This window comes from Hyperoodon ampullatus (genome assembly GCF_949752795.1).
Source record: "Hyperoodon ampullatus genome assembly, chromosome: 2".
Classification (NCBI taxonomy): Eukaryota; Metazoa; Chordata; class Mammalia; order Artiodactyla; family Ziphiidae; genus Hyperoodon; species Hyperoodon ampullatus.
Genome location: NC_136915.1, coordinates 12,642,966 through 12,668,667, shown reverse-complemented (window position 1 = coordinate 12,668,667; position 25,702 = coordinate 12,642,966). Strand labels below are relative to the sequence as shown.

The 25,702-nt window shown below is 44.8% G+C and overlaps 1 protein-coding gene across 1 annotated transcript in view; it reads right to left on the bottom strand.

The window, feature by feature from the left end:
• LOC307048510 (forkhead-associated domain-containing protein 1-like) overlaps positions 1–25,702 on the bottom strand; it is a gene marked incomplete at both ends in the record, with an annotated part of 154,093 nt that overhangs the window by 71,635 nt on the left and 56,756 nt on the right. Inside the window, 4 exon segments of the mRNA XM_079697600.1 lie at positions 39–162; positions 12,512–12,748; positions 15,838–15,947; positions 24,792–25,062. Coding sequence (XP_079553726.1) covers positions 39–162; positions 12,512–12,748; positions 15,838–15,947; positions 24,792–25,062 — 742 coding nt within the window.

Below are 25,702 nucleotides of genomic sequence, written 5' to 3'. Positions count from 1 at the left end.
GGCAGAAGCTCTGGGGCCTGAATGCAGAAGGGCCTCACCTGACGTGATGGCGGCCTCCCTCCTTAAGTTCTCGGCCTCGTGCTTCAGGGAGGTGATTTCTAAGTTTCTCTCAGACAGGGTCTGGCACAGCACCTGGTTGTAGCCTTGCTGTAGGGCACTGATCTGTGGAAGGAGGCAACACACAGTCAGAGGGGGCCAGCCAGGCCTGCAGGACACGCCGGTACTTCTCCAATGTTGGGCAAAGAGTCGGGTTGATCTTGGATCGGGGTGTTGGGGAAACCAAGGTTTTCAGTTGTCACTAGTGGAAGGGGCAGGAGGGGCCTGTTCCTTCAGTGACCACCACGTCATCGGTCCTCGAGACACAGACCTTATCTTTGTGGCCACCCAGGGGCTCGGGTGCTGCTGTCTTCCTATGACCTGTGGGTTTTCAGCCATAAATAGACCAGCTGTTGGTTCCAGATCATCCAGCACTGACTGGATGCACAGCAAAGTTCAAGAGCCGGGAGCAGGTTATGAAATGAATTCCCTCTAATGAGAAGAGAGGGTAGTTTATACCTCACAGAACACTCCAGAGTTTACAAAGCCCGTTCACACATGCTACACTGATACTAGTCACAGCGTTGCTGAAGGCTGACGTTCCCATGAATGTGCCCATTTTGCAAGGGAGCCAGGTTGAGACTCAGAGAGGCGAGGCCCCCTGCTCGGGATCACGCGGCTGGTCAGACGTGGAGTCTGATTCAAACCCAGTCTTTAGTTGCCTGGTTCCTCCTTCCCAGGTGGCTCTAGGAATGAGCGTGAGAAGTTGGAGGCTGTAAGGCATGGCATGGACTCGGGAGCTGGACTGTGGCCTTCAAGTCCTGTCTCTGCCAGTTAACGGGCTTTGTGAACACAAGGAGGACACCATTTTCTGTTTCCTTTTGTTCAGTCTGTACGCGGGGTGATGGTAGTCCCAACCTGATAGGATTGTTAGAAGTATTTTAATAAGTTAGCATGTGTACAAGTGCTCAGATCATGCCTGGCACACGGGACAGGGGGATGAGCTGTGACGGTCCTCTCCTCTGACTACCCACGGGGTGTTTTTTTGGTTTTGTTTTGGGTTTTTTTTTTTTTTTTTTTTTTTTGCGGTACGCGGGCCTCTCACTGTTGTGGCCTCTCCCGCTGTGGAGCACAGGCTCCGGACGCGCAGGCTCAGCGGCCATGGCTCACGGGCCCAGCCGCTCCGCGGCATGTGGGATCTTCCCGGTCCGGGGCACGAACCCGTGTACCCTGCGTCGGCAGGCGGACTCTCAACCACTGCGCCACCGGGGAAGCCCTCATGGGGTGTTTTAGCTTCAGGTTCCCTCGTACGTCTCTGGGAAAGGTAGTTGGTAATCTTTATGTGTGCATTTGTAAGCCTTGCCAGGCTCACTTAAACGCCAGTGTGGTTGTTATTAAGAGGAAATACAGGGGTTTCCCTGGTGGTGCAGTGGTTGAGAGTCTGCCTGCCGATGCAGGGGACGCGGGTTCATGCCCCGGTCCGGGAAGATCCCACGTGCCGCGGAGCGGCTGGGCCCGTGAGCCATGGCCGCTGAGCCTGCACGTCCGGAGCCTGTGCTCCGCAATGGGAGAGGCCACAACAGTGAGAGGCACGCGTACCACAAAAAAAAAAAAAAAAAAAAGAAAAAGAGGAAATACAGGAATAGTGGGTGGGAGGACCACAGGCCGGCTCTATCTATGGCTGCTGTGAGCACCCTCTAAGTCCATGTCTCAGAGCCCCCTCAAGGGCGGGCCCCCCTCCAGGGGTCTAGGTCTACACGTGGGGTGCATAAGGCTCTCCATCAAAGGCAACATTGGTAAGGGCCCGAAAGTAGCTGCCAGGCCTCGGCCTCCACAGAGCAGGTACCTGAGAGGCCGGGAAAGAGAGCTGTGCCCGGAACCCCCTCCCTCTCGGTCTGATGTGGCCAGACTGCTTGTTCTGATTGGCCAGGACTTTCCCACCTCAAGGTGCACTGTGGGCCTTTGCCCTGTGATTTTTCAGATGTCAGGCCTCAGTACTCCCACAGGGACACGTTTATTGGGGCATAAATGCCACGCAATCCGTAGACAGGACAAGAGCTAGCTTGTTTTTTTTTTTTTTTTTGCGGTACGTGGGCCTCTCACTGTTGTGGCCTCTCCCATTGCGGAGCACAGGCTCTGGACGTGCAGGCTCAGTGGCCATGGCCCACGGGCCCAGTCGCTCCGCAGTATGTGGGATCTTCCCAGACCGGGGCACGAACCTGCATCCCCTGCATCGGCAGGTGGACTCCCAACCACTGCGCCACCAGGGAAGCCCCACTAGCTTGTTTTGATAGATCAAAATGGAAGTGACAAGGGGAAGGGTGCAATTTCTTTTCTTTTTTAAAAAATAAATTGATTTATTTTATTTATTTATTTTTGGCTGCGTTGGGTCTTTGTTGCGGTGCACAGGCTTATTGAAGAGCCTTCTCTTGTTGCAGAGCATGGGCTCTAGGCGCTAGGGCTTCAGTAATTGTGGCACGAGGGCTTAGTAGTTGTGGGGCACGGGCTTAGATGCTCCGCGGCATGTGGGATCTTCCTGGACCAGGGCTCGAGCCCGTGTCCCCTGCACTGGCAGGCGGATTCCTAACCACTGTGCCACCAGGGAAGTCCTGGGTGCAATTTCTTTGTTCTCCTAAGGTAAGTTTGCTAGATTTAGGGGCAGAAAAAAATATATTCAGTTAAAATAGGATTTCAGATAATGAATAATATTTTAGTGCAAATGTGTCCCATGCAATATTTGGGACACACACTAAAACGAAATTCTAAAATTCAAATTTAAATGGGTGTCTTTACTTTATCTGGCAACCCCACCCTAAGAGAGTTCCTAAACTCCAGTCATTCATATACCACTTTCACCATTTTTCCCATGTCTCTTGGCTAGCCCCACTATAATTTCTTAGCATTTTTCGTAGAAGCAGCTCCCTTTTTAAACTTAAAAACGTGCATTAAATTAAAAATAACTGTTATAAGAGTAAATAGAGACTCAGTATCTTAAATAAAAATAATCCTTCCAAAAGAAGAAATACAGGAATTTCCCTGTTTACCATCAGACCAGGTTGCAGGCATCACACTAAAAAAAAAAAAAAAAAAAAAGATTGGGGGGAGGTGGTGGGCATGCCCAGGTAATGGAGTTCGGGTGTGCTGATATGGCCACCAGGTGGCGCTCACAGCCTTTGGTCTTGGTTTGTGTCCTTGGAAATCTTGTCATTATTACTCTGGTAGAATTAACAGAAGCGTCAAGGTCTCACAAGTTTTCTGAATCGTTTCATGCACCATCATGGTTCAGAGTCTATGACATTTGGAGCAGTTACACTTACCTTTTCCTTGGGGCACCTGAGACATTATTGGGGGGGTCTATGCTAGAAGTTGTGGGGACACAGGCCACTCTGTCCCCCATTCTCCCCAAGGCTATACTTTTGCATGTTTGTGCTTTGGAAACTTTGAGTAAAAAAATTCTTTCACATCTTACTTTTCTCTGATGGGGGGAACTACAACTTTTCCATAAAAGGTCCTTGGAACACTGAAAGTGTTTGTAAGCTCTTCTCAGCTTAATGCTTTTATTTGCATGATACCAGAGATAGGACACACAGAGACAAACTTCCAGAAGGGAAAACATACGTTCCCCCCTAAGACTCCAGTGGTTTTGACAGATTGAAAATATTTCAATCTGAGTGTCAGAGTTTTAGGATTTCGGATTGCTGGAAAACTCCAGAGTCTTCAAACCTCTTTGATACTTTTACTATCAAAATAAATATCCATATTGTTTGTAATGGCATAAATTCCAAGATGTTTAATGTCTGTTAAGCTGTGTAATAAAATGGGCACTGAATCATAAGAAAGTTAAGAGTGCTAGGAGGAGTGATTGTTTCAGGATGATAATTTGGCTTCTAATTAGCACAGGCGTATAAGAGCACATGGAGGTAAGAATTTTCTAGTGATATTGTAGCGGATCGAACATCTCTGAGAGCAAATCATTATGCACACATCTTCGGGGACCAGGGAAAACACATAAAGTAATCAGAACCATAAATCAACCTGCCATGTGGCTTATACTTCTGGTGGAATGCTCTGCAGGCAGTAGAATAGTTAAGAAACTAAAATGTCAGTGGATGAAACTCGATTTGAGTTCAAACCGATGGAGCCTCTGGTTCATATATGCCTTGCTATAAAATATTCTTCTTCAGTTATAAGTGAAGCTCCAGGGGTAGGGGAGGCAACAGCATGATGCATCAGTATAATTATTTCTAGATAATTTCTTTGTAAAAAACATTTTTTCCCCCAGATATCGGCAGCCACTTTAAATAAAACTCAAATTGGGACCAGCTGATATTCAAAGATATGTGGAAATTATATAATATTCTATGTCAAATATATTTCAATTATTAAAAAAAAGGTATGTGGGGAACTCCCTGGCAGTCCAGTGGTTAGGACTCTGTGCTTCCACTGCTGGAGGCCTGGGTTTGATCCCTGGTCAGGAAACTAAGATCCTGCAAGCCGCGTGGTACGGCCAAAAAAAACAAAGGTATGTGGGAATAATTCAGCCTCGTCCATGTACCTGAAAAAGACATGTCATTTTCTCAGGAAAGCTCTGAAATGGGAGAATAACTGAAAGGAATATTTCAGCAAAATTGGGTTCAGTTCAAGAAAAAGATGCTCATTAATGTGTCAGCTACATGTCAAGGTAGCTGTTTGCACTAATAATTCCTATAGGGCTTCCCTGGTGGCGCAGTGGTTGGGAGTCCGCCTGCCGATGCAGGGGAGATGGGTTCGTGCCCCGGTCTGGGAGGATCCCACATGCCGCGGAGCAGCTGGGCCCGTGAGCCGTGGCCACTGGGCCTGTGCGTCCAGAGCCTGTGCTCCGCAACAGGAGAGGCCGCAACAGTGAGAGGCCCACACATCACAAAAAAAAAAAAAAAAAAAATTCCTATAGGACCTGTTACTTTCATTGTTTTTTCAAAACCAGGTTTGAAGGAGAGTCATTAGTTCATTTAAATATTAGAGCATGTATTTGTTGACTTGTTTATTCTGTCTCCCTCACTAGAGCATAACAGGGGGAAGGCTCATGTCTGTCTTGTTCTCTGCTGAATTCTCAGAGCCTGGAAGAGGGCATGGCACGGGATAGGCCCCCCAAAATATTTATTTGGATTAATGGACGGATGGATGGATGGATGAATAAAGAACAAACAAACAGACACGGTCCTAACAGAGTTCTAGAAGGTTACTGGGCCCAACCTTTGCCTTCATGGAGCTTACAGTTTCCTGCTAGAATCTCCTAGGTTCACCATACACAATCTGTGTCCTTTCTAGAGCACCATTTCTAGGACTGAAACTGTGTACCTAGAATCAGTTACAGAAGGGAAAGACAGTAAACAGAGAACAAGAGAACAAAGGCCCCCAAGCACTGACTATGGTTTTTTTTTTTTTCTCTCTCTCTTTTAAATGTTTATTTATTTATTTATATTTTTCTTATTAGTCACCCATTTTATACACATCAGTGTATACATGTAAATCCCAATCCTTCAATTCATCATACCACCACCCCCACCTCCTGCTTGCTTTCCCCCCTTGGTGTCCATAAGTTTGTTCTCTACATGTGTGTCCCCATTTCTGCTCTGCAAACTGGTTCATCTTTACCATTTTTCTGGGTTCCACATATATGCGTTAATATATGATATTTGTTCCTCTCTTTCTGACTTACTTCACTCTGTATGACAGTCTCTAGATGCATCCACGTCTCTACAAATGACCCAATTTTGTTCCTTTTCATGGCTGAGTAATATTCCATTGTATATATGTACCACTTCCTCTTTAACCATTCATCTTTCGATGGGCATTTAGGTTGCTTCCATGATCTGGCTATTGTAAATAGTACTGCAATGAACATTGGGGTGCATGTGGCTTTTTGAATTATGGTTTTCTCTGGGTATATGCCCAGTAGTGGGATTTCTGGGTCCTATGGTAATTCTATTTTTAGTTTTGTAAGGAACCTCCATATTGTTCTCCATAGTGGCTGTATCAATTTACATTCCCACCAACAGTGCAAGACGGTCCCCTTTTCTCCACACCTTCTCCAGCATTTGTTGTTTGTAGATTTTCTGATGATGCCCATTCTAACTGGTGTGACCTGATACCTCATTGTAGTTTTGATTTGCATTTCTCTAATAATTAATGATGTTGAGCAGCTTTTCATGTGCTTCTTGGCCAGTGGTATATCTTCTTTGGAGAAATGTCTATTTAGGTCTTCTGCCCATTTTTGGATTGGGTTGTTTGTTTTTTTAATATTGAGCTGCATGAGCTGTTTATATATTTTGGAAATTAATCATTTGTCAGTTGCTTCCTTTGCAAATATTTTCCCCCATTCTGAGGGTTGTCTTTTCATCTTGTTTATGGTTTCCTTTGCTGTGCAAAAGCTTTGAAGTTTCATTAGGTCCCATTTGTTTATTTTGGTATTTATTTCCATTACTCTAGGAAGTGGATCAAAAAATATCTTGCTGTGATTTATGTCAAAGAGTGTTTTTCGTATGTCTTCCTTTAAGAATTTTAGAGTGTCTGGTCTTACATTTAGGTCTCTAATCCATTTTGAGTTTATTTTTGTGTATGGCGTTAGGGAGTGTTCTAATTTCATTCTTTTACATGTAGCTGTCCAGTTTTCCCAGCACCACTTATTGAAGAGACTGTCTTTTCTCCATGGTATATCCTTGCCTCCTTTGTCATAGATTAGTTGACCATAGGTGCGTGGGTTTATCTCTGGGCTTTCTATTCTGTTCCATTGACCTATATTTCTGTTTTTGTGCCAGTACCATATTGTCTTGATTACTGTGGCTTTGTAGTATAGGCTGAAGTTAGGGAGTCTGATTCCTCCAGCTCCATTTTTTTCCCTCAAGACTGCTTTGGCTATTCGGGGTCTTTTGTGTCTCCACACAAATTTTAAGCTTTTTTGTTCTAGTTCTGTAAAAAAATGCCATTGGTAATTTGATAGGGATTGCATTGAATCTGTAGATTGCTTTGGGTAGTAGAGTCATTTTCACAATATTGATGCTTCCAATCCAAGAACATGGTATATCTCTCCATCTGTTGCTATCATCTTTAATTGCTTTCATCAGTGTCTTACAGTTTTCTGCATACAGGTCTTTGTCTCCCTAGGTAGGTTTATTCCTAGGTATTTTATTTTTTGGTTGCAGTGGTACATGGGAGTGTTTCCTTAATTTCTCTTTCAGATTTTTCATCATTAGTGTACAGGAATGCAAGAGATTTCTGTGCATTCATTTTGTGTCCTGCAACTTTACCAAGTTCATTGATTAGCTCTAGTAGTTTTCTGGTGGCATCTTTAGGATTCTCTCTGTAGAGTATCCTGTCATCTGCAAACAGTGACAGTTTTACTTCTTCTTTTTCAATTTGTATTCCTTTTATTGCTTTTTCTTCACTGATTGCTGTGGCTAGGACTTCCAAAACTATGTTGAAGAATAGCAGTGAGAGTGGACATCCTTGTCTTCTTCCTGATCTTAGAGGAAATGCTTTCAGTTTTTCACCATTGAGAATGATGTTTGCTGTGGCTTTGTCATATATGGCCTTTACTATGTTGAAGTAGGTTCCCTCTATGCCCACATTCATGGAGAGTTTTTATCATAAATCAGTGTTGAATTTTGTCAAAAGCTTTTTCTGCATCCATTGAGATGATCATATGGTTTTTCTTTTTCAATTTGTTAAATGGTGTATCACATTGATTGATTTGCATGTATTGAAGAATCCTTGCCTCTCTGGGATAAATCCCACTTGATCATGGTGTATGATCCTTTTAATGTGTTGTTGGATTCTGTTTGGTAGTATTTTGTTGGGGATTTTTGCATCTATATTCATCAGTGATATTGGTCTGTAATTTTTTTGCAGTACCTTTGTCTGGTTTTGGTATCAGGGTGATGGTGGCCTCAGAGAATGAGTTTGGGAGTGTTCCTTCCTCTGCAATTTTTTGGAAGAGTTTGAGAAGGATGGGTGTCAGCTCGTCTCTAAATGTTTGATAGAATTCACCTGTGAAGCCTTCTGGTCCTGGACTTCTGTTTGTTGGAAGATTTTTAATCACAGTTTCAATTTCATTCCTTGTGATTGGTCTGTTCATATTTTCTATTTCTTCCTGGTTCAGTCTTGAAAGGTTATAACTTTCTAAGAATTTGTTCATGTCTTCCAGGTTGTCCATTTTATTGGCATAGAGTTGCTTGTAGTTGTCTCTTAGGATGCTTTGTATTTCTGCGGTGTCTGTTGTAACTTCTTTTTCCTTTCTAATTTTATTGATTTGAGTCCTCTCCCTCTTTTTCTTGATGAGTCTGGCTAATGCTTTATCAATTTTGTTTAACTTCTCAAAGAACCAGCTTTTAGTTTTATTGATCTTTGCTATTGTTTTCTTTGTTTCTATTTCATTTATTTCTGCTCTGATCTTTATGATTTCTTTCCTTCTGCTAACTTTGGGTTTTGTTTGTTCTTCTTTCTCTAGTTCCTTTAGGTGTAACATTAGATTGTTTATTTGAGATTTTTCTTGTTTCCTGAGGTGGACTTGTATAGCTATAAACTTCCCTCTTAAAACTATGGGATGCTTTTGCTGTATCCCATAGGTTTTGGATCGTCGTGTTTTCATTGTCATTTGTCTCAAGGTATTTTTTGATTTCCTCTTTGATTTCTTCAGTGATCTCTTGGTTATTTAGTAACGTACTGTTTAGCCTCCATGTGTTTGTGTTTTTTACAGGTTTTTCCCTGTAATTCATTTCTAATCTCATAGCGTTGTGGTCAGAAAAGATGCTTGATATGATTTTAATTTTCTTAAATTTACTGAGGATTAAGTTGTGACCCAAGATGTGATCTATCCTGGAAAATGTTCCATGTGCACTTGAGAAAAAAGTGTAATCTGCTGTTTTTGGATGGAATGTCCTACAAATATCAATTAATACTATCTGGTCTATTGTGTCATTTAAAGCTTGTGTTTCCATATTAATTTTCTCTTTGGATGATCTGTCCATTGGTGTAAGTGAGGTGTTAAAGTTCCCACTATTATTGTGTTACTGTTGATTTCCTCTTATACAGCTGTTAGCAGTTGCCTTTTGTACTGAGGTGCTCCTATGTTGGGTGCATATATATTTATAATTGTTATATCTTCTTCTTGGATTGATCTCTTGATCATTACGTAGTGTCCTTCCTTGTCTCTTGTAACATTCTTTATTTTAAAGTCTATTTTATCTGATATGAGTATTGCTACTCCAGCTTTCCTTTGATTTCCATTTGCATGGAATATCTTTTTCCATCCCCTCACTTTCATTCTGTATGTGTCCCTAGGTCTGAAGTGGGTCTCCTAGAGACAGCATATATATGGGTCTTGTTTCTGTATCCATTCAGCAACCCTGTGTCTTTTGGTTGGAGCATTTAATCCATTCACTTTTAAGGTAATTATCGATATGTGTGTTCCTATGACCATTTTCTTAATTGTTTTGGGTTTGTTTTTGTAGGTCCTTTTCTTCTCTTGTGTTTCCCACTTAGAGAAGTTCCTTTAACATTTGTTGTAGAGCTGGTTTGGTGGTGCTGAATTCTCTTAGCTTTTGCTTGTCTGTAAAGCTTTTGATTTCTCCATCGAATCTGAATAAGATCCTTGCTGTGTAGAGTAATCTTGGTTGTAGGTTCTTCCCTTTCATCACTTTAAGTATATCATGCCACTCCCTTCTGGCTTGTAGAGTTTCTGCTGAGAAATCAGCTGTTAACCTTCTGGGAGTTCCCTTGTAAGTTATTTGTCATTTTTCCCTTGCTGCTGTCAATAATTTTTCTTTAATTTTTGCCAGTTTGATTACTATGTGTCTCGGTGTGTTTCTCCTTGGGTTTCTCCTGTATGGGACTCTCTGTGCTTCCTGGACTTGGGTGGCTATTTCCTTTCCGATGTTAGGGAAGTTTTGGACTATAATCTCTTCAATATCTTCTCGGGTCCTTTCTCTGTTCTCCTTCTGGGACCCGTATAATGTGAACGTTGTTGTGTTTAATGTTGTCCCAGAGGTCTCTTAAGCTGTCTTCATTTCTTTTCATTCTTTTTTCTTTATTCTGTTCCGCAGCAGTGAATTCCACCATTCTGTCTTCCAGGTCACTTATCCGTTCTTTTGCCTCAGTTATTCTATTGATTCCTTCTAGCGTATTTTTTTTTTCAGTTATTGGATTGTTCATCTCTGTTTGTTTGTTCTTGAATTCTTCTAGATCTCTGTTAAACGTTTCTTGCATCTTCTCGATCTTTGCCTCCATTCTTTTTCTGACGTCCAGGATCATCTTCACTATCATTATTCTGAATTCTTTTTCTGGAAGATTGCCTATCTCCATTTCATTTAGTTGTTTTTCTGGGGTTTTATCTTGTTCCTTCATCTCTTACATAGCCCTCTGCCTTTTCATCTTGCCTGTCTTTCTGTGAATATAGTTTTTGTTCCACAAGCTGCAGGATTGTAGTTCTCCTTGCTGCTACTGTCTGCCCTCTGGTGGATGAGGCTATCTAAGAGGCTTGTGGAAGTTTCCTGATAGGAGGGACTGGTGGTGGGTAGAGCTGGCTGTGGCATTGGTGGGCAGAGCTCAGTAAAACTTTAATCTGCTTGTCTGCTGATGGGTGGGTCTGGGTTCCCTCCCTGTTAGTTGTTTGGCCTGAAGCCACCCAACACTGGAGCCTACCCAGGCTCTTTGTTGGGGCTAATGGCAGACTCTGGGAGGGCTCATGCCAGCGAATACTTCCCAGAACTTCTGCTGCCAGTGTCCTTGTCCCTTGGTGAGCCACAGCTGCCCCCTACCTCTGCAGGAGACCCTCCAACACTAGCAGGTAGATCTGGTTCAGTCTCCTATGGGGGTCACTGCTCCTTCCCCTGGGTCCCAATGCACACACTACTTTGTGTGTGCCCTCCAAGAGTGGGATCTCTCTTTCCCCCAGTCCTGCCAAAGTCCTGCAATCAAATCCCACTAGTCTTCAAAGTCTGATTCTCTAGGAATTCCTCCTCCCATTGCCAGACCCCCTGGTTGGGAAGCCCGACGTGGGGCTCAGAATCTTCACTCCAGTGGGTGGACTTCTGTGGTATAAGTGTTCTCCAGTTTGTGAGTCACCCACCCAGCAGTTATGGGATTTGATTTTATTGTGATTTCACCCCTCCTACTGTCTCATTGTGCCTTCTCCTTTGTCTTTGCATGTGGGGTATCTTTTTTGGTGAGTTCCAGTGTCTTCCTGTCGATTTTCTGCAGTTAGTTGTGATTCCAGTGTTCTCGAAAGAGGGAGTGAGAGCATGTCCTTCTACTCCGCCATGTTGAACCAAATCTGACTACGGTTTTAAGCAGAATTATGCACTGAGGCCAAATTCATCAATGACCAATTGCTTTTTTATCAACTTTGTTGAGATATAATTCATGTACAAGATCAGTGGCCAATTTTAAAGTAGTTCTTTAAAACTTAAAAAAAATTTTTTTTTCTTTTTTGGATTTAGTTTCAGGAGGAAGGAAGTTGACTGGTAAATCCAGACATTCTGGGTGGAGAATTTTTGGTGAAATTCCCTATAAATGAACCAGCAGCTGCCTTCAGGGTTTGATAAAGGCCTCAGTGTTTGGAACACTGTGGGCTTCCTTCTCCCCATCACCAGCGCTTTCTGGCTGGGTCCGGGTGGGTGTGAGAAGTGGTCACTGAAGCGACAGGAGTTGGGTGGAAATGCAAAGTGGGTGTGAAAGCATGAGGTGTACAAGGTGGCAGAGCTGAGCCCAAATCACATCACTGCCTCTCACTTGCTGTGCAAGCTGTAACAAGCTCCTGGGCATCTCTGAGCGTGCCTCAGTCTCCTCATCTGTAGAATGGCATGTGTCAGAAAACTGAGGTTTAAATAGCTAATGAGGGAACTTCCCTCATGGTGCAGTGGTTAAGAATCTGCCTGCCAATACAGGGGACACGAGTTCGAGCCCTGGTCCAGGAAGATCCCACATGCCGTGGAGCATCTAAGCCTGTGGGCCACAACTACTGAGCCTGCACTCTAGAGTCCGCGAGTCACAGCTACTGAAGTCCTCATGCTGCAACTACTGAAGCCCATGCTCTGCAGCAAGTGAAGCCACTGCAATGAGAAGCCCACGCACCGCAGTGAAGAGTAGCCCCTGCTCACTGCAACTAGAGAAAGCCCGTGCACAGCAATGAAGACCCAATGCAGCCATAAATAAAATAAATAAATAAATAAATAAATAAATAAATAAATAAATAAATAAGTTAATGCACCCAAAGCACCTGCACCGGGGCCTGAACATGGTAGGCACTTAATCAAATCTAATATTGTTCTTACAAGTCTAGAAACTTGCCAACCCTCCACTCCCTGGATCTGCACTCTTCACCATGCTGTGCTCACTGCCCATTTCTAACTACCCGGGTGGCTCCCCCCAGGCTCTACCTGAGAGCTGTCACCCTGTGTTGTGACCCCAAGGCCCCGACCCACTTGTCTCTGAGCCCTACCTGGTTTTTCAAGCTCTGGATCTCTCTCTGTTGGGCATCGTCCTCTTCATGCAGAACCTGAAACTTGGGCGGGATCACCCTCTCCTTCTGCCTGGAGGCGGCTGTTTCCAACAGCTTCTGCCTCAGGTTGGCCACTTGGTTCTGCAGGCTTGCTATCACGGTGTCTTTGTATTTAGATTCAAGTTCAAAATCGGAGAGACGGCTGACTTCTTTTCCCAGCAGCCGAATTATTTCATCCTGGGTGGAGGCCAGATCGGAAATTTACTAGGTGTGGGTCTGGGTGTAAGGCTGAGCCCATTTAAAGAAAGACAGGAAAAATAGGGTATCATTCTTTGGGAAGGTGAGGGCAGGCAGGGAGGGAAAAAGCAGACTTTCAAGGCTATCTCTGTCACTTGGAAAATCTCATAGAGACAAGAATTGGGTTAAAATGATGTACTTGTATATAGACTCCTGTAATGGATGTCTGTACCTCACAGGTACGGAAACTTTCCTTTCCCCGAGAATTAGACTTTCATATTAAGAACAACCATCCCACTTGGGAACTTTTGTTGCTAGAAAGTTTACTTAGAATGTTTTCATTTATAATATTCAGCCTAGCACACTGGGGACCTAGGAAAGGTAGTTAGGAAAACAACATTCTGTTTGACCACATTCTGCCTATAATGAGGGTTATTTTTTTTAACTTAAAACATTCTGAAATATTTGTTTTCCCTTTCCTCTCTTCTAATATTTCCTGCTTCTTTTGGCTATTCATGTATGAATTTTTTCCAGGTAACTGAATCTGGAAAGTAAATGAGACAGGAAGAGTGATTTATTTGCATGGGCTCATGTCAACTTTCGGCTGGAAAAACAAAATTGCTGGTAGACTTTACCCACAGGTATAATTAACCCTGTCCTCCATCTCTCCAGTGAAAAAGCTCTGCAGCCAAAGAATTGGTTAGGTTTTCCAAAAAAGGAAAAAAATTCCCCCAAACGTCTCACCAGACGTTATCAATAAAATGTCAGAAAAACTGAAGAAGAAGAAGAAAAAATTCCCCAGAGGCCTTTTCCAAAGCAGTCCAGGAGGAGGTAAACGGGCCATTTCTGGGCCAGCTCATTCCCAGGAGAGCCGTCCAGGCAGCCTCACGACCTGCTAGCTCCGTGACCTGGGGAAGGACAGGGTCTCGCTCATGAGAAAGCCTGTCTGACATTGCCAGCTGCTGCCAGGGGCCTTCTTTTGGGTCCTTGTGAAAGTTGGTGGCAAAACTTCAAGAGAGAGTGGCGGACGTGTTCCCTACTCCTGGGCAGTTTCCCCTGTTTCACCCTGTTATGACCAGCCAGGTGCTTATTCATTTTTCATGCAACAGACATTCATCGGGCAGCAACTAAGTGCCGGACCCCGTGCCAGTGCTGGAATATAAGAAGTTTGCAGAGGGCAGTGGACCGCTGTGGGTTCTGCTTTCCTGGTGAGGGTCCCCTTGCCCTTCTGGAGGGAGTGCTCCTCCTTCCATGGGGTCTGGGTAGGACTGTCAGTCATGCGCCCCGCTCCTTCCTGTCCCGCCTCCCCGTGTGCATGTGGCCCAAGCTGGTCAATCAGAGGTTTCACACATCGATTACAGAGGGAGAGGATCGTGCCTTCTTTTGGATCATAAACTTTAAATATGTAGGCTTGTTTGCCTGAGTTTGTCTTTTCTAACACACAAAGCCAGCCTTATGTAGAAAGCCAGACTCTGAGGGAAACAGAGGGGAGAGGTTGGTAGTGGGGAGGTGTTCTGATGACATTATTCAAGCTCCTGGATCTAGCCATACCTGAAGCTAGTGGCCCTTTAAATTTTCCAAGAAGATGAGCTAATCAATGCTCCCCCTCAAGCTAATTTGTTTATTGTCACTTGAAGGAGTCCTGGCAAGTCAGGGTAGAAATGGCTTATAAATAGAAAGAATTATTTCTATTATAAATAGAAAAAATTATAAATGGCTTATAAAAGTTTTCTATAAATAAAAAAAATTATAGTGGTTGCACTATATTTCCAAGTTAAAATTGAGGCAGGTTGAAAAATGGCTACAAATACTTTGCAGTTTTGCCATCCAGTCTATTTCCCCACACTCTAGTCTGGGCTGGCCCCGTGACTTGCTTTAACCAACAGAATGGAGTGGAAGTGATGCTGCATGATCTCCAGGCAAGTTCTTACAGGCTGTGCAGCATCTACTTTGGCCCCCTGGGAACCCTGAGACCACCGTGCTGTGATGAAAAACCACATGCACAAAGGGGCCCACCAGTCCAGGCGTCCCGGCTGAGGCCCTAGATGTGGGAAGGAGGCCAATGGAGACCGACCACCAGACTGGCCAAGCCAGCGGCTGACTGAGGCCGCATGAGTGAGGCCAGGGGACGCGAGCAAAGGAACCTTCCAGGTCAACCCATAGATTCTGGGGAATAATGAATTGCTGTTTGAAGCCGCTAAGTTTTGGGATGGCTTGTTACACAGCGATAAATACAGAATCTGAGCGTGGCTTCTCGCCTTTCTGCAACATTTTGCAGAGTCTGGTCCCAGGATGCCTGGGTTGGAACCCCCTGCCTCCTGAAGGTTTGGATTTCCGTGTCTGACAAGAACCCCAGGTAGGTCTGCTCCTCACAAACTCTGAGAATTGCTGCAGGAGCAGGCCCTGGCCCTGAAGGAAAGCGAGATATTATAGACTGCTTCTTTTAGAGTAACTTTCAAGTCGTGTCTAAGTGGGGAGAAATTGACCTGGGCCCTTCCCAGGATGGCTTGAATCCACCTGTTCTGCTCGCATCCCTGCTTTAAACCTCTCTGGCTCTTTAACGAGTCTCTTGGCCCAGGCCTCCCTGACTTCAGGGCTCACTTCCTCCTGCTAGGAACGTGTTTTGGCATCACTGTTCCATCACTGAAGGTTGACCAAGTGATTACTGTGTGGGAGTTAGAAGTACCCGCTGAGAAGCTAACCAGACCTGGGTTTGAATCCTAACACTGCTCCTTGCATTGGACAGCCTTGAACACATTACTGAACCTCTCTGAGCTTCCGTTTCCTCATCTGCAAAGTGAGGGTGATAAAATCTATTTTGAAGATGGTGAAGATTAACGAGCTAATAAATGTCAAGTGCACAGGACATGGCCCAGCACACAGTAGGTGCTCAGTACCTTGTAGTCGTAGATGTTATTTGGGATAAAATGAGCAGTGGCCAAACCTGGCTGAATGTCTTGGGAGGAAGAGGTGGTTTCTTGGAAGTAGGAAAAAGGGACAGTCCTTGAGGCACAGAGAACAAGAGGCAGTGGAATCTCTCCAAGGTCCCTCTTCCTGCTGTAGCTCTGTGCTTCCCCGAGACCCCTCACCTTATCGTACTGAGCCAGGTCCTGGTCCACAAAAATTTCTCTGTAGGGCCCTGCCCCAGGAATTTCCTCGGCCACTGATTGTTCCGACAGTTCCGCCGCGTTGGTCCACACTAACACACAAGATCAACAGAGAATGCAGAGGAGACTGTGAGTTTCCCCAAAGTCTTAAAGAATATTTTCAGATTAACCTTCACATTCATGAGACTTATGCACTGAAAGCATTACAGGAGGACTGGAAAGGGTAAGAGCTGCCTCATTTCTCTTCCCCAGCGTTAACTGCACTGATGCACTGTGGTGTGTCTCTTTCCAGACTTTATTCTATGCCACATAAGAGCTGATGGCCTTGGGCAAGTCATTTGCTCTCTCTAAGCCTTAGTTTCCACATACATAATTTAGGATCACTGATAGTCTCTGCTATAAAGGGCTATCTGGAGATTAAATAGAATAATGATATAGAGCAGGGGTTGGCAAACTATGGCCCTGCGGCCAAATCTGGCCTTCTGCCTATTTTTGTAAATAAAGTTTTATTGCAACACAGCCACAGTGATTCATTTACATATTATTTATGGCTGCTTCCCAGCTACAAAGGCAGAGCTGAGTAGTTGTAGCAGAGACCATGTGACCCACAAATCCCAAAGTATTTACTATCTGGCTCTTTACAGGAAAAGTTTGCTGACCCCTCATGTAGAGCATTTAGCACTAAACGTTAGCTATATTTTTTTTTATTGCAGTCATATCTTTTCAAAAAACAAAAATGCATTTACATGACAGAGATTCTTATCCAGCTTACTTTTCAGCTAACAATATCAAAAACATCTTCCCATGTCAGTATTTGAGGCTGTACTGGGTTCTTTTCAAGGCTAGCATTGTGGTCCATTGTCCAAGTGTGCCAAACATGTTTAACTAGGATCCACTTGATAGACATTTCAGCGTTCCTCATTGTTTTCTTATTTACCCCAATATTACAAGGCCTGTTTATATGACTTTTGGGGAGTATGGCATTGTGTTTGGGGGGCCCACTCTGTATCACATCAGACATCTCGCAATTCACTCACATCAACACTGAATACATTTTTTTTTATTGGTGTAGAAACGTTTGTAAAGATTTCTATAATTCTACTTGTGAGATCACTTGGGCCCAAGCAGCGTATTTTAAATTTCCAAGTGACTATGGTTTCTGGACAGTCACTGCACATTCTTATCTTCTTGTGAAGTGAGAAACTGAACAAATTGTTTTCAGTGGTGATGAAACTTTAATGAGTATTAACATTAATGATGAATGAAGCATGCACTGTCATGTTTCTGGACATTCATCATTTATTCATTTTGCTTCCGCCTTTTTTATTTATGCATTTTAGAGTCAAAGATTCCTGCCCCCCAGCCAGGTCTCAAACCTGTTTGTGGACCCCAGAACCTCTAGTGGACAGAGCTGATGGCCTGTGGTGCCCGGAGAACGCACAGCCTTGCGTGTTGAATGAGCAGCCCTGGCCACAGTGTTTCCTGGGGCGCGAGGAACACAAGGGCCTGGAACTTCAGCAGCTGCCCATTTTCTCTCCCTCCACCTCCCCAACTAGGTCCATGATTAGAAAACTTTTATTTGAAGCTCACTGCCCCCATCTGACTCTCTTGGATCCTGAGCAGCTAAGTCCTAACTGACTACAGCAGCAGTGCCTCATAGAGAAATAAGGGGAGCTACAGAATGCAATTTTCATTTTTCTAGTAGTCACGTTAAAAAGGTAAAAAGAAGAGATGAATTTTTTAATGATCAATTTTATTTAACCCAATACATTAAAAAAACATCATTTCAACACGTAATCGACAAAAAATATGGAGATATTTTATATTCTTTTTCTTCGAGGCATGAAGCCTTTGAAATCTGGGGTTTATTTGACACTGATTGTGCATCTCAATTTGGAAACTGAATTTGCAGGAGGAAGACTTGATCCATTTTCAGATTCCTCAAGAAATCGGCTCCCACTGGAGGAAGGTACTGCCTGGCCTGTGTCCCCAGGGAGGGCCTCGGGGTCTGACCCTAACTGGGCCCCTGTCCAGTCTCAGCTTAGAGCTCTGGCGTCTGATGCCATCTCTAGGGGTGACTCCGGCTGCCTCTGCGACCCTGTCGTGGCTGTCTTGAGGGACGCTTCCCTGCAAGATGATGGCCGGAGGGGGGACTTCATCAAACTTACAGAACAGGCTGATCGATGGGGTCCCTTTACTGGGGAAGGTGTGTTTACTCAAAGTCTTTGTGGGTCTAGAATTTGCTCTGAGACTCGCTTTCCTTACACCCAGGAAGGGAGGTGCTGGAGCAGGTACCCCTCACCCGCCCCAAACTTCTTTACCGGCTGCTGTTATTTATCAGAAAGAACCTAAGGGCCATGTATGAAGAAACTGGCTTAACTCTAGCTGCTGGATCCTTCGGAGGTCCCAGTGGGGAGAAGCCTCAGGGAGGGTGGGGAGGGCTGGGGCGGTGGGACGGCGGATATGGGGATGCAGGCACTTTAAGAATTTTCGTGCATGAGCTGTTGGCCAAATGGCAGGGGAGTTACTTTAATATTTTAACAACCCCCAGCTGTCCTGGTGCGCTCCAATAATCACCAGTCTGCAGCAGGGGCAGTATGTATGCACCTTAACTGTGTCTTTCAGACATTGTAAGTTGTAAATAAAAGTTAAATAACAATCATGGTTAGGTAATAACTTAATTTTTAAATTTTAATATTTAAAATTTTAATATTAAAATTTTAAATTATTAAAATTAAAAATTTAAATATTAAAATTTTAAATAATTTAATATTTACTGAATGATCGCTATGCACCGGGCGCTGTGCTCAGCACTTACAGGCAGGATACGATTTCGTCTTCATAACAACCCAGTGAGATAGGCATTATTATTCCCATCTCCATTTTATACGTGAGAGATATGAGGCACAGAGACGTCAAGTCACCTGCTCAAGGACACACAGCTGGTAAGTGGTAGAGTCAAGGGATGAACCTAAGTTTGTTGGATTCAGAGCCTATGCTTTTAACCACAATGCAGTCAATGTATTCAAGTGGGAAGATGTTTATGACATATTATTGAATTTTAAAAATCAGGTAGGGAATTCCTTGGCAGTTCAGTGGTTAGGATTCTGTGCTTCCACTGCAGGGGGCACAGGTTCCATCCCTGGCTGGGGAACAAAGATCCTGCAAGCTGAGCGGCACGGCCAAAAAAAGAAAAAAAAAGAAGGTTACCTATGTTAGGTTCATATGATCCCATTATTGTGAAAATATATATATATATATATATATATATATGAATCAAGGTGCTATTTTAATAAATCACTCCACATATTTTCTTTTCTCAGTAATTCTTCCCCACCTCCCATGAGCTCTTGCCATTAAGATTTGGCCTCGGAGCTGACGTTTCATTGCCTCGTGGTAAAGGAAGGATGAGTATTAACTAGAACAGGGTGATTTTTCCCCCAGGCAAAATGATGTTTTGATTTTTGACAATGTCTGGAGACATTTTTGAGTACCACAGTTAGGGGTGGTGGTGGTGGTGGTGTTGCTACTGGTATCTCTGGTGGGTAGGAGTCAGGGATGCTGCTAAACATTCTACAGTGGACAGGACAGATCCTACAACAAGGAGTTATGCGACCCACATGTCACTGTGCCAAGATTGAGAAACCCTGACCTGATCTGCAGTAAATAAATCCTTGGCTTTGGGTTTTCAAATAGAATTTTTCAAGTCTAAAGCAAGGTGACAGTCTAACAGTAAACCAATTTAATTGGAAGAGCCCAGCTTTGCTAAGAGAGGAAAGAGCTTTCTTGGAACCCTTAAAAAGAGGTGTTTTCTGTCAAGAGACAGCATGGAGGACTGGAGCACAGAGTTTTCTCTAAAGCGTGGAGTAGAGAGGCCCAGACAGAAAGGAACTCCCCATGACACGGGAAGATGAAAGTCCTTTTCTGAGGACGGGGAGAGTGTCAGGGGAACGAGGGCAAACATTTGGAAACATGAGACCTGGCTGAGAGGCTGAGGAGATAGAGCCCAGGTAGATGTGAGGGACTCTAAGCCATACGACTCATCCTTCATTTCTCCAGGGGGAATGCAATTCCTTTAGAGAAGCCCCAAGTTCAGCATGGCACTGGAGAAACCGGTGATTACAGTGGAAAAATTTAAATGGCGGAGTGAAAAAAAGAAAAGAAACAGCCCATGTGCCATGTGTCCAAAGGACGCATTAAAAAAACAACCCCCAAAACCCTGTATATATGTTCATAAAACAGAACATGATCCATACAACAAAATGAATGAATCTTAGAAATACTATGCTGAGTGAAAAAAGCCTTCCACAAAGGAACATGTACTACATGGTTCTGTGTACTTGAGATTCTAGAACAGGAATATCTAATCCATGGCGGGAAAAGAATTCAGAAGAGTGGGTGCCTCTGGGGCCTGGGGATGGGAATTGACTGGGGAGGGACATGAGGGAACTTCCTGGGGTGATGGTAATGTTCTATATCTTGATAGGAGTTTGGGTTACATAGGTGTACACGACCATCAAAACTCAATGAGCACACTCAAGATCTACACCTTTCATAGTGTGGTAGCCAGGCTCCAAGATGGCCCCACTGATTCTTGTCTCTGGGTATTCAGACCCTTGCATCATCCTCTCCAATACTGGATGGACTTTATATTAGTTAGCTGGGGCTGCCATAACAAAACACCACAGGAGGTCTTAACAAAAGAAATTCATTTTCTCACAGTTCTGGAGGCTGGAAGTCCAAGATCAAGGTATGGGCAGGGTTAGGCCTCTCTCCTTGGCTTGCAGACGGCCACCTTCCTGCTGTGTCCTCACATGCCCTTTTCTTTGTGCACGTGCATCGCTGGCGTCTCTCTCTCTCTTCTTACAAGGACACCAGCCCTTGGATTAGGGCCCACCCAATCATCTCATTTTAACTTACTCATCTATTTAAATACACTATCTCCAAATATGGTCACATTCTGCAATATTGGGATAGAGGCCTCAGCATATGAATTTTGGGGGAATGCAATTCAGTCCGTAACAAAGCTTCTCTATGTAACCAAGGATATTGCAGAAATGACACAGTTTGATTCCTGAGGTTAGATCATAAAACACATTGCAGCTTCTGCCTCACTCTCTAGGACCACTTGTCTGGAGGAGCTGGCAGCTTGAAGATACTCAAGCAACGTATGGAGAGGTCCACTTAGTGAAGAACTGAGGCCTCTTACCAAAAGCCATGTGAGTGAAACATCCTAGAGATGGGTCCTCCAGCCCCAGACAAGCCTCCAGATGACCACAGCCCCAGCCAACACCATTACTGCAACCTCATGAAAAATCCTGAGCAAGAATCACCCAGCTAAGCCATTTCCAAATTCCTGACTCAGAGAAACTATGAGATAATAAATGTTTACTGTTGTTTTAGGCCATTACATCCTGCAGTAATTTGTTATGCAACAATAAGTAGCAAATACAGGTTTGGGCACCAGGAGTGGTGGAAACTTAACAAAAACCCTACAATGTGGAGTGGTTTGGGATGGAACAGTGGCCAGAAGCTGGAGGACTTTGGCCAAGAGTCTTTGAGAAAGCCTGAATAGTCTTAGTAGAAGCCAGATGGCCTTTGAGGAGGCAGTGAGGGAAGGGTTCCAGGAAAGTGAGGAAAATGTTACTGGGGTTAAGGGATCCTTGTTAGGTGGTGGCAGAAGGTTTCCTAACACGTTGCCTGTGGTCATGAGGAAGGTAGAAAATGTTTGTGATGAGGGTGAGTGGTCAAGCTAAAGAGAGTCCCAGACAGAGTCTTGGAAGGTGCTGCCTGGTTACTTCTTGCTACTTATAGTGAAATGTGAGGGGGAGAGACAGTTAAAGGAAGGGCTGTTAAACCAGGGCAATGCTCTGGGCTTGAAAATTCCCTGCCTCTCCACGTGGCAAATGAAATGTAAGAAACAGGTTCTGGGCAAAGATCAAATCAAGGGCGCTCTCAAGAAAACACAGTCTAGAGAAGAAGCTGAGGGTGTGGTTGTAAAATCCTTTGTTAAGAATACAGATCCAGGGCAGTGTCCAAGAGAACCCTTCGGTCAAAGAACTGGGCTTCTAAGAAGCTTCTGTCCTTTGTCAGTCTTTGCAGAAGCCCATGGTGGAAGGGCTTGTGACAAAAAAATCTGTGGGCATGGGTTTTGCCTAATAGGATGAACCCCAATAAGAAGCACTGCCAACTCAGACTGACAGAGACCCACAAAAGTCAAAGAAGCGTCTGGACCCCCAAGGTTCTACAGGCAGGAAGCAGGCTATAAAACTGTGCAGCCACATCCATGGGACATCTTTCATAGGAAAGGGAGGACGACTCCGAAGGCGGAACTCAGGGACCTGGGGGCAGAGCCAAGAGCCCTGGAAAGTCATTTCTGGCCAAGAGTTGGACTGAAGCCCAGTCAAGGAACTGCCGCTATTTTCCCAGCTGGACTTCAGAACTGCTTTGGGCCAGGGACTACTGTGTGTTTCCTGTTTTTCTTCTTCTGGAACAAGAGGAGTGTATGTAGCAGCTATGCTATGTCTGTCCCACCAATATGTGCTGGGTGTGTGAGGGACAGACCCTTTGTTCAGAGGTCTTCAGATTTCTGGAAGTAGTACTTGATGAGCTGAACGTAAGGTACTACACCCATGAGCCCCATCTGTACCTGGACTTGATTTAGACGAGATTCTGGAATTTGAGCCGATGCTGTTACTGGGTGAGATTTTGGGTGGCCTCGGGAGAGAGGAGGAGGAGTGTGAATCATTGAGGACCCGAGGGCAGGCTGTGGTAGCCGGCCTCCAAGGTGACTGCTGACAATCCCCGCCTCCTGGTCTTCAGGCCTGTGTGTAATCTTCTCCCACACTGGAGGGTGACGCCCTGGGTAACCAGCAGGATATTGCAGCAATGACAGAGCATGATTTCAGAGGCTTAGTCACAAGAGATGTTGCCATTTCCATCTTGTCCTCCAGGATCACTTGCTCAGGAGGAGCAGCTGCCGTGTCCTGAGAACGCTCGAGCCACTCTCTGGGGAGGCCCATGTGGTGAGGAGCCAGGGCCTCCTGCTGACAACCATGTGAGCACGCCATCTTGGAAGTGGATCCTCCGGCCCAGGTCAAGCCTTCAGATGACTGCAGCCTTTCGAGGGACCCTGAGCCACAGCCGTCCTGCTAAGCTGCTGCCAAATTCCTGACCCAACAGAAACCGTATAGATGATAACACATGTTTGATTTTTGCTTTAGGCTGCTACGTTTGGGGAGAATTCGTTATGCAATCATGATAACTAATACACATTCTGTGTTCATTTTACATGAAGGAGACAAAACATGTTGAATTCTAGTTAATGGTATATGTGCGAAAATATTTAGGGGGAGGACTACAGATGTGTGCCATTTATTTTGAAATGCATCCAAAAAATAAGATGGATTAATGCAGGACAAGGATGGGTAGACAGAAATGTAATAAAGAGTACAGCAAAGTGTTAGCGGTAGAATTAGGAGGAGAGCTGTCTCTGTAAAATTCTTTTTGCTTTGCTGTATGTTTGAAAGTTTTCACATTAAAATGCTGGGGGGAAATGGCTGAGTAATTTCTTAACTTGGGTGGTAGGTACATGAGCGTTCCTTAGATGATGATGATGATGATGTAAACTGCAGAGATACTTTTCATTTGCTCCTTAGTCTGTATATTTCAGAATAATAACTATTATTTGAATGGCTGAGGGAAGTGACTAGGTGAGTGGTCCTGAGTGAGACCAGGGAAGGGTGTGGAGGCATCGAGAGACCTGGGGACTCAGAGGGGTCTGGGGCTGGGACGCAGAAAACAGAGAATGGGACCTTCACACCAGTGGCCACAGAAGAAACCTGGGAATCATGCCAGGGACTAAGTCGACCCAGCTACTCTGCCAGCAAGGCTGGCAAGGCCGAGAGGATGGTGACAGACAGGAAGGCTCCTCCCCAAATGCCATGAGGCCTTCTGCGGGGGAGGGGGGAGAAGGAAACCCTGATGGCTGTGTGTCCCTGAAGGGACCAGGCTGTGAGTGACAGTCACTGAGATAACCAGCCTTAAATTTGACTGAAAAGCGTTAGATTAGATTAGATTGAATATATCACCTCCGGAGAAGTAACTTTCTCCATAAGCCTCAGTCTCCTCTTACCTGTAAAATGGTAATAAAATATTTAAAAACCTCCTAAGGCAAGAGGGATTTCAGTTACCAATATGTCTGTACATCTGAGTCGAAGTATATAAATTTAGATTCTGATACACATTCATATATATTCATATACACGTACAAACACACACACACACACACTCACCACAGAGGTACTGATGTGTGCAGATGGGCAGAGCACAGTCTTGGAGGAGTTTGTACCAAAAAGTCAACAGGGAGAATTCTGGTGATAAGGGTGACAGCTTATCTTTTACTGTTTTCTAACTTTCTGCTTATCCCAATTTTTTCACAATTGATTATGTTCTACTTCAGAACCAGAGAACATAAGCGAAAGCCAGAGAAAGACAAATATCATACCATATTGCTTATATGTGGAATCTAAAAAAAGGTACAAATGGACTTATCTACAAAACAGAGATAGAGTTACAGATGTAGAAAATAAACTTATGGTTACCGGGAATAAGAGGGGGGAGGGATAAATTGGAAGAGAGGGATTGACATACACAATACTATACATAAAAGAGATAACTAAGAAGGACCTACTGGATAGCACAGGGAACTCTCCTCAGTACTCTGTAATGGTCTATATGGGAAAAGAATCTAAAAAAGAGTGGATACATGTATATGATGAACAGATTCAGTGTGCTGCATACCTGAAACTAACACAACACTCTAAATCAACTGCACCTCAATAAAAATTTAAAAAAAAGGGGGAAAGCAGAAACTGAGACCCATCCTCCTAGCCAAAGCCCCTCCCCTAAGCCGCCAAGGAAGCGCCCATGAGTACCTTGCCTGATGATGGGAACACTATGGGCGGCTCTGTCCACCTCGAAGGAGAACATCTTCTCGCTGGCACTCACGGGCTGCCTGTGGGAGGCTGGTGGGACCATGGGGGGCTCGGGGGACTCCTGCGACCAGCTCCTCTGCACTGGCGCTGGCCAGATGCCCGGGTAGAAGGGGGTCTGTGGTGGTGAGGGTGACTGGTTCAGTTGCTGGGTGGCCCAAGGTGGCTGTGGCCTTGGCCAAGGTGCTGGGCCCCTCACCCATGGGAAGGAGACCTGCAGGGGCAGACAAGAGGGTCAGGGGAGGTTACAAGCAGCTGGGGTGGTCTTCACCTTTCTGTCCCGGCGACATAATTGCTGCCCTAGATTTCGGCGTATAAGTCACTTCTCCCAGGAAGCCCTCCCAGACTCTCCCCAAATTTGGGGATGGCGGTCCCCACCATGGGTCACCTTGCACACTATCGCACCACCATTTATTGGGTGCAGCCTTCGTGCCAGGCACCCAGTCAAGAGATTCACATGCATTACCTCATTTAATACCCCTGATGCTCTGTGACGAGCCCAAGGCTGAGCAAGACCTAGTGACTTTCCCAGGATCACAGATTTGGCAGTGAGCGTCTGAGCTGGTACAACGCCACCTCTGAGCTCTGAGAGGCTGACAGCTTTTTGTCTACCTTGCTCAGCACCATATCCTTAGCTCCTAGAATAAACCCTTGGCACATACAGAGTAGGTCCTTAAATACTGGTTGAAAGAATGAATGAACACATCTCCGAGATTCAAGCCCAGCTCTCCAGGACACACACATCTACACTGTGTGTCTCCCTGGCACTCCCATTCCACCTGTTCCCTGAAGCCGAGAGCTCTGGGGTGGCAGGCACCCCAACTGGCTCGCACCCCAACTGGCTCATTAACCTG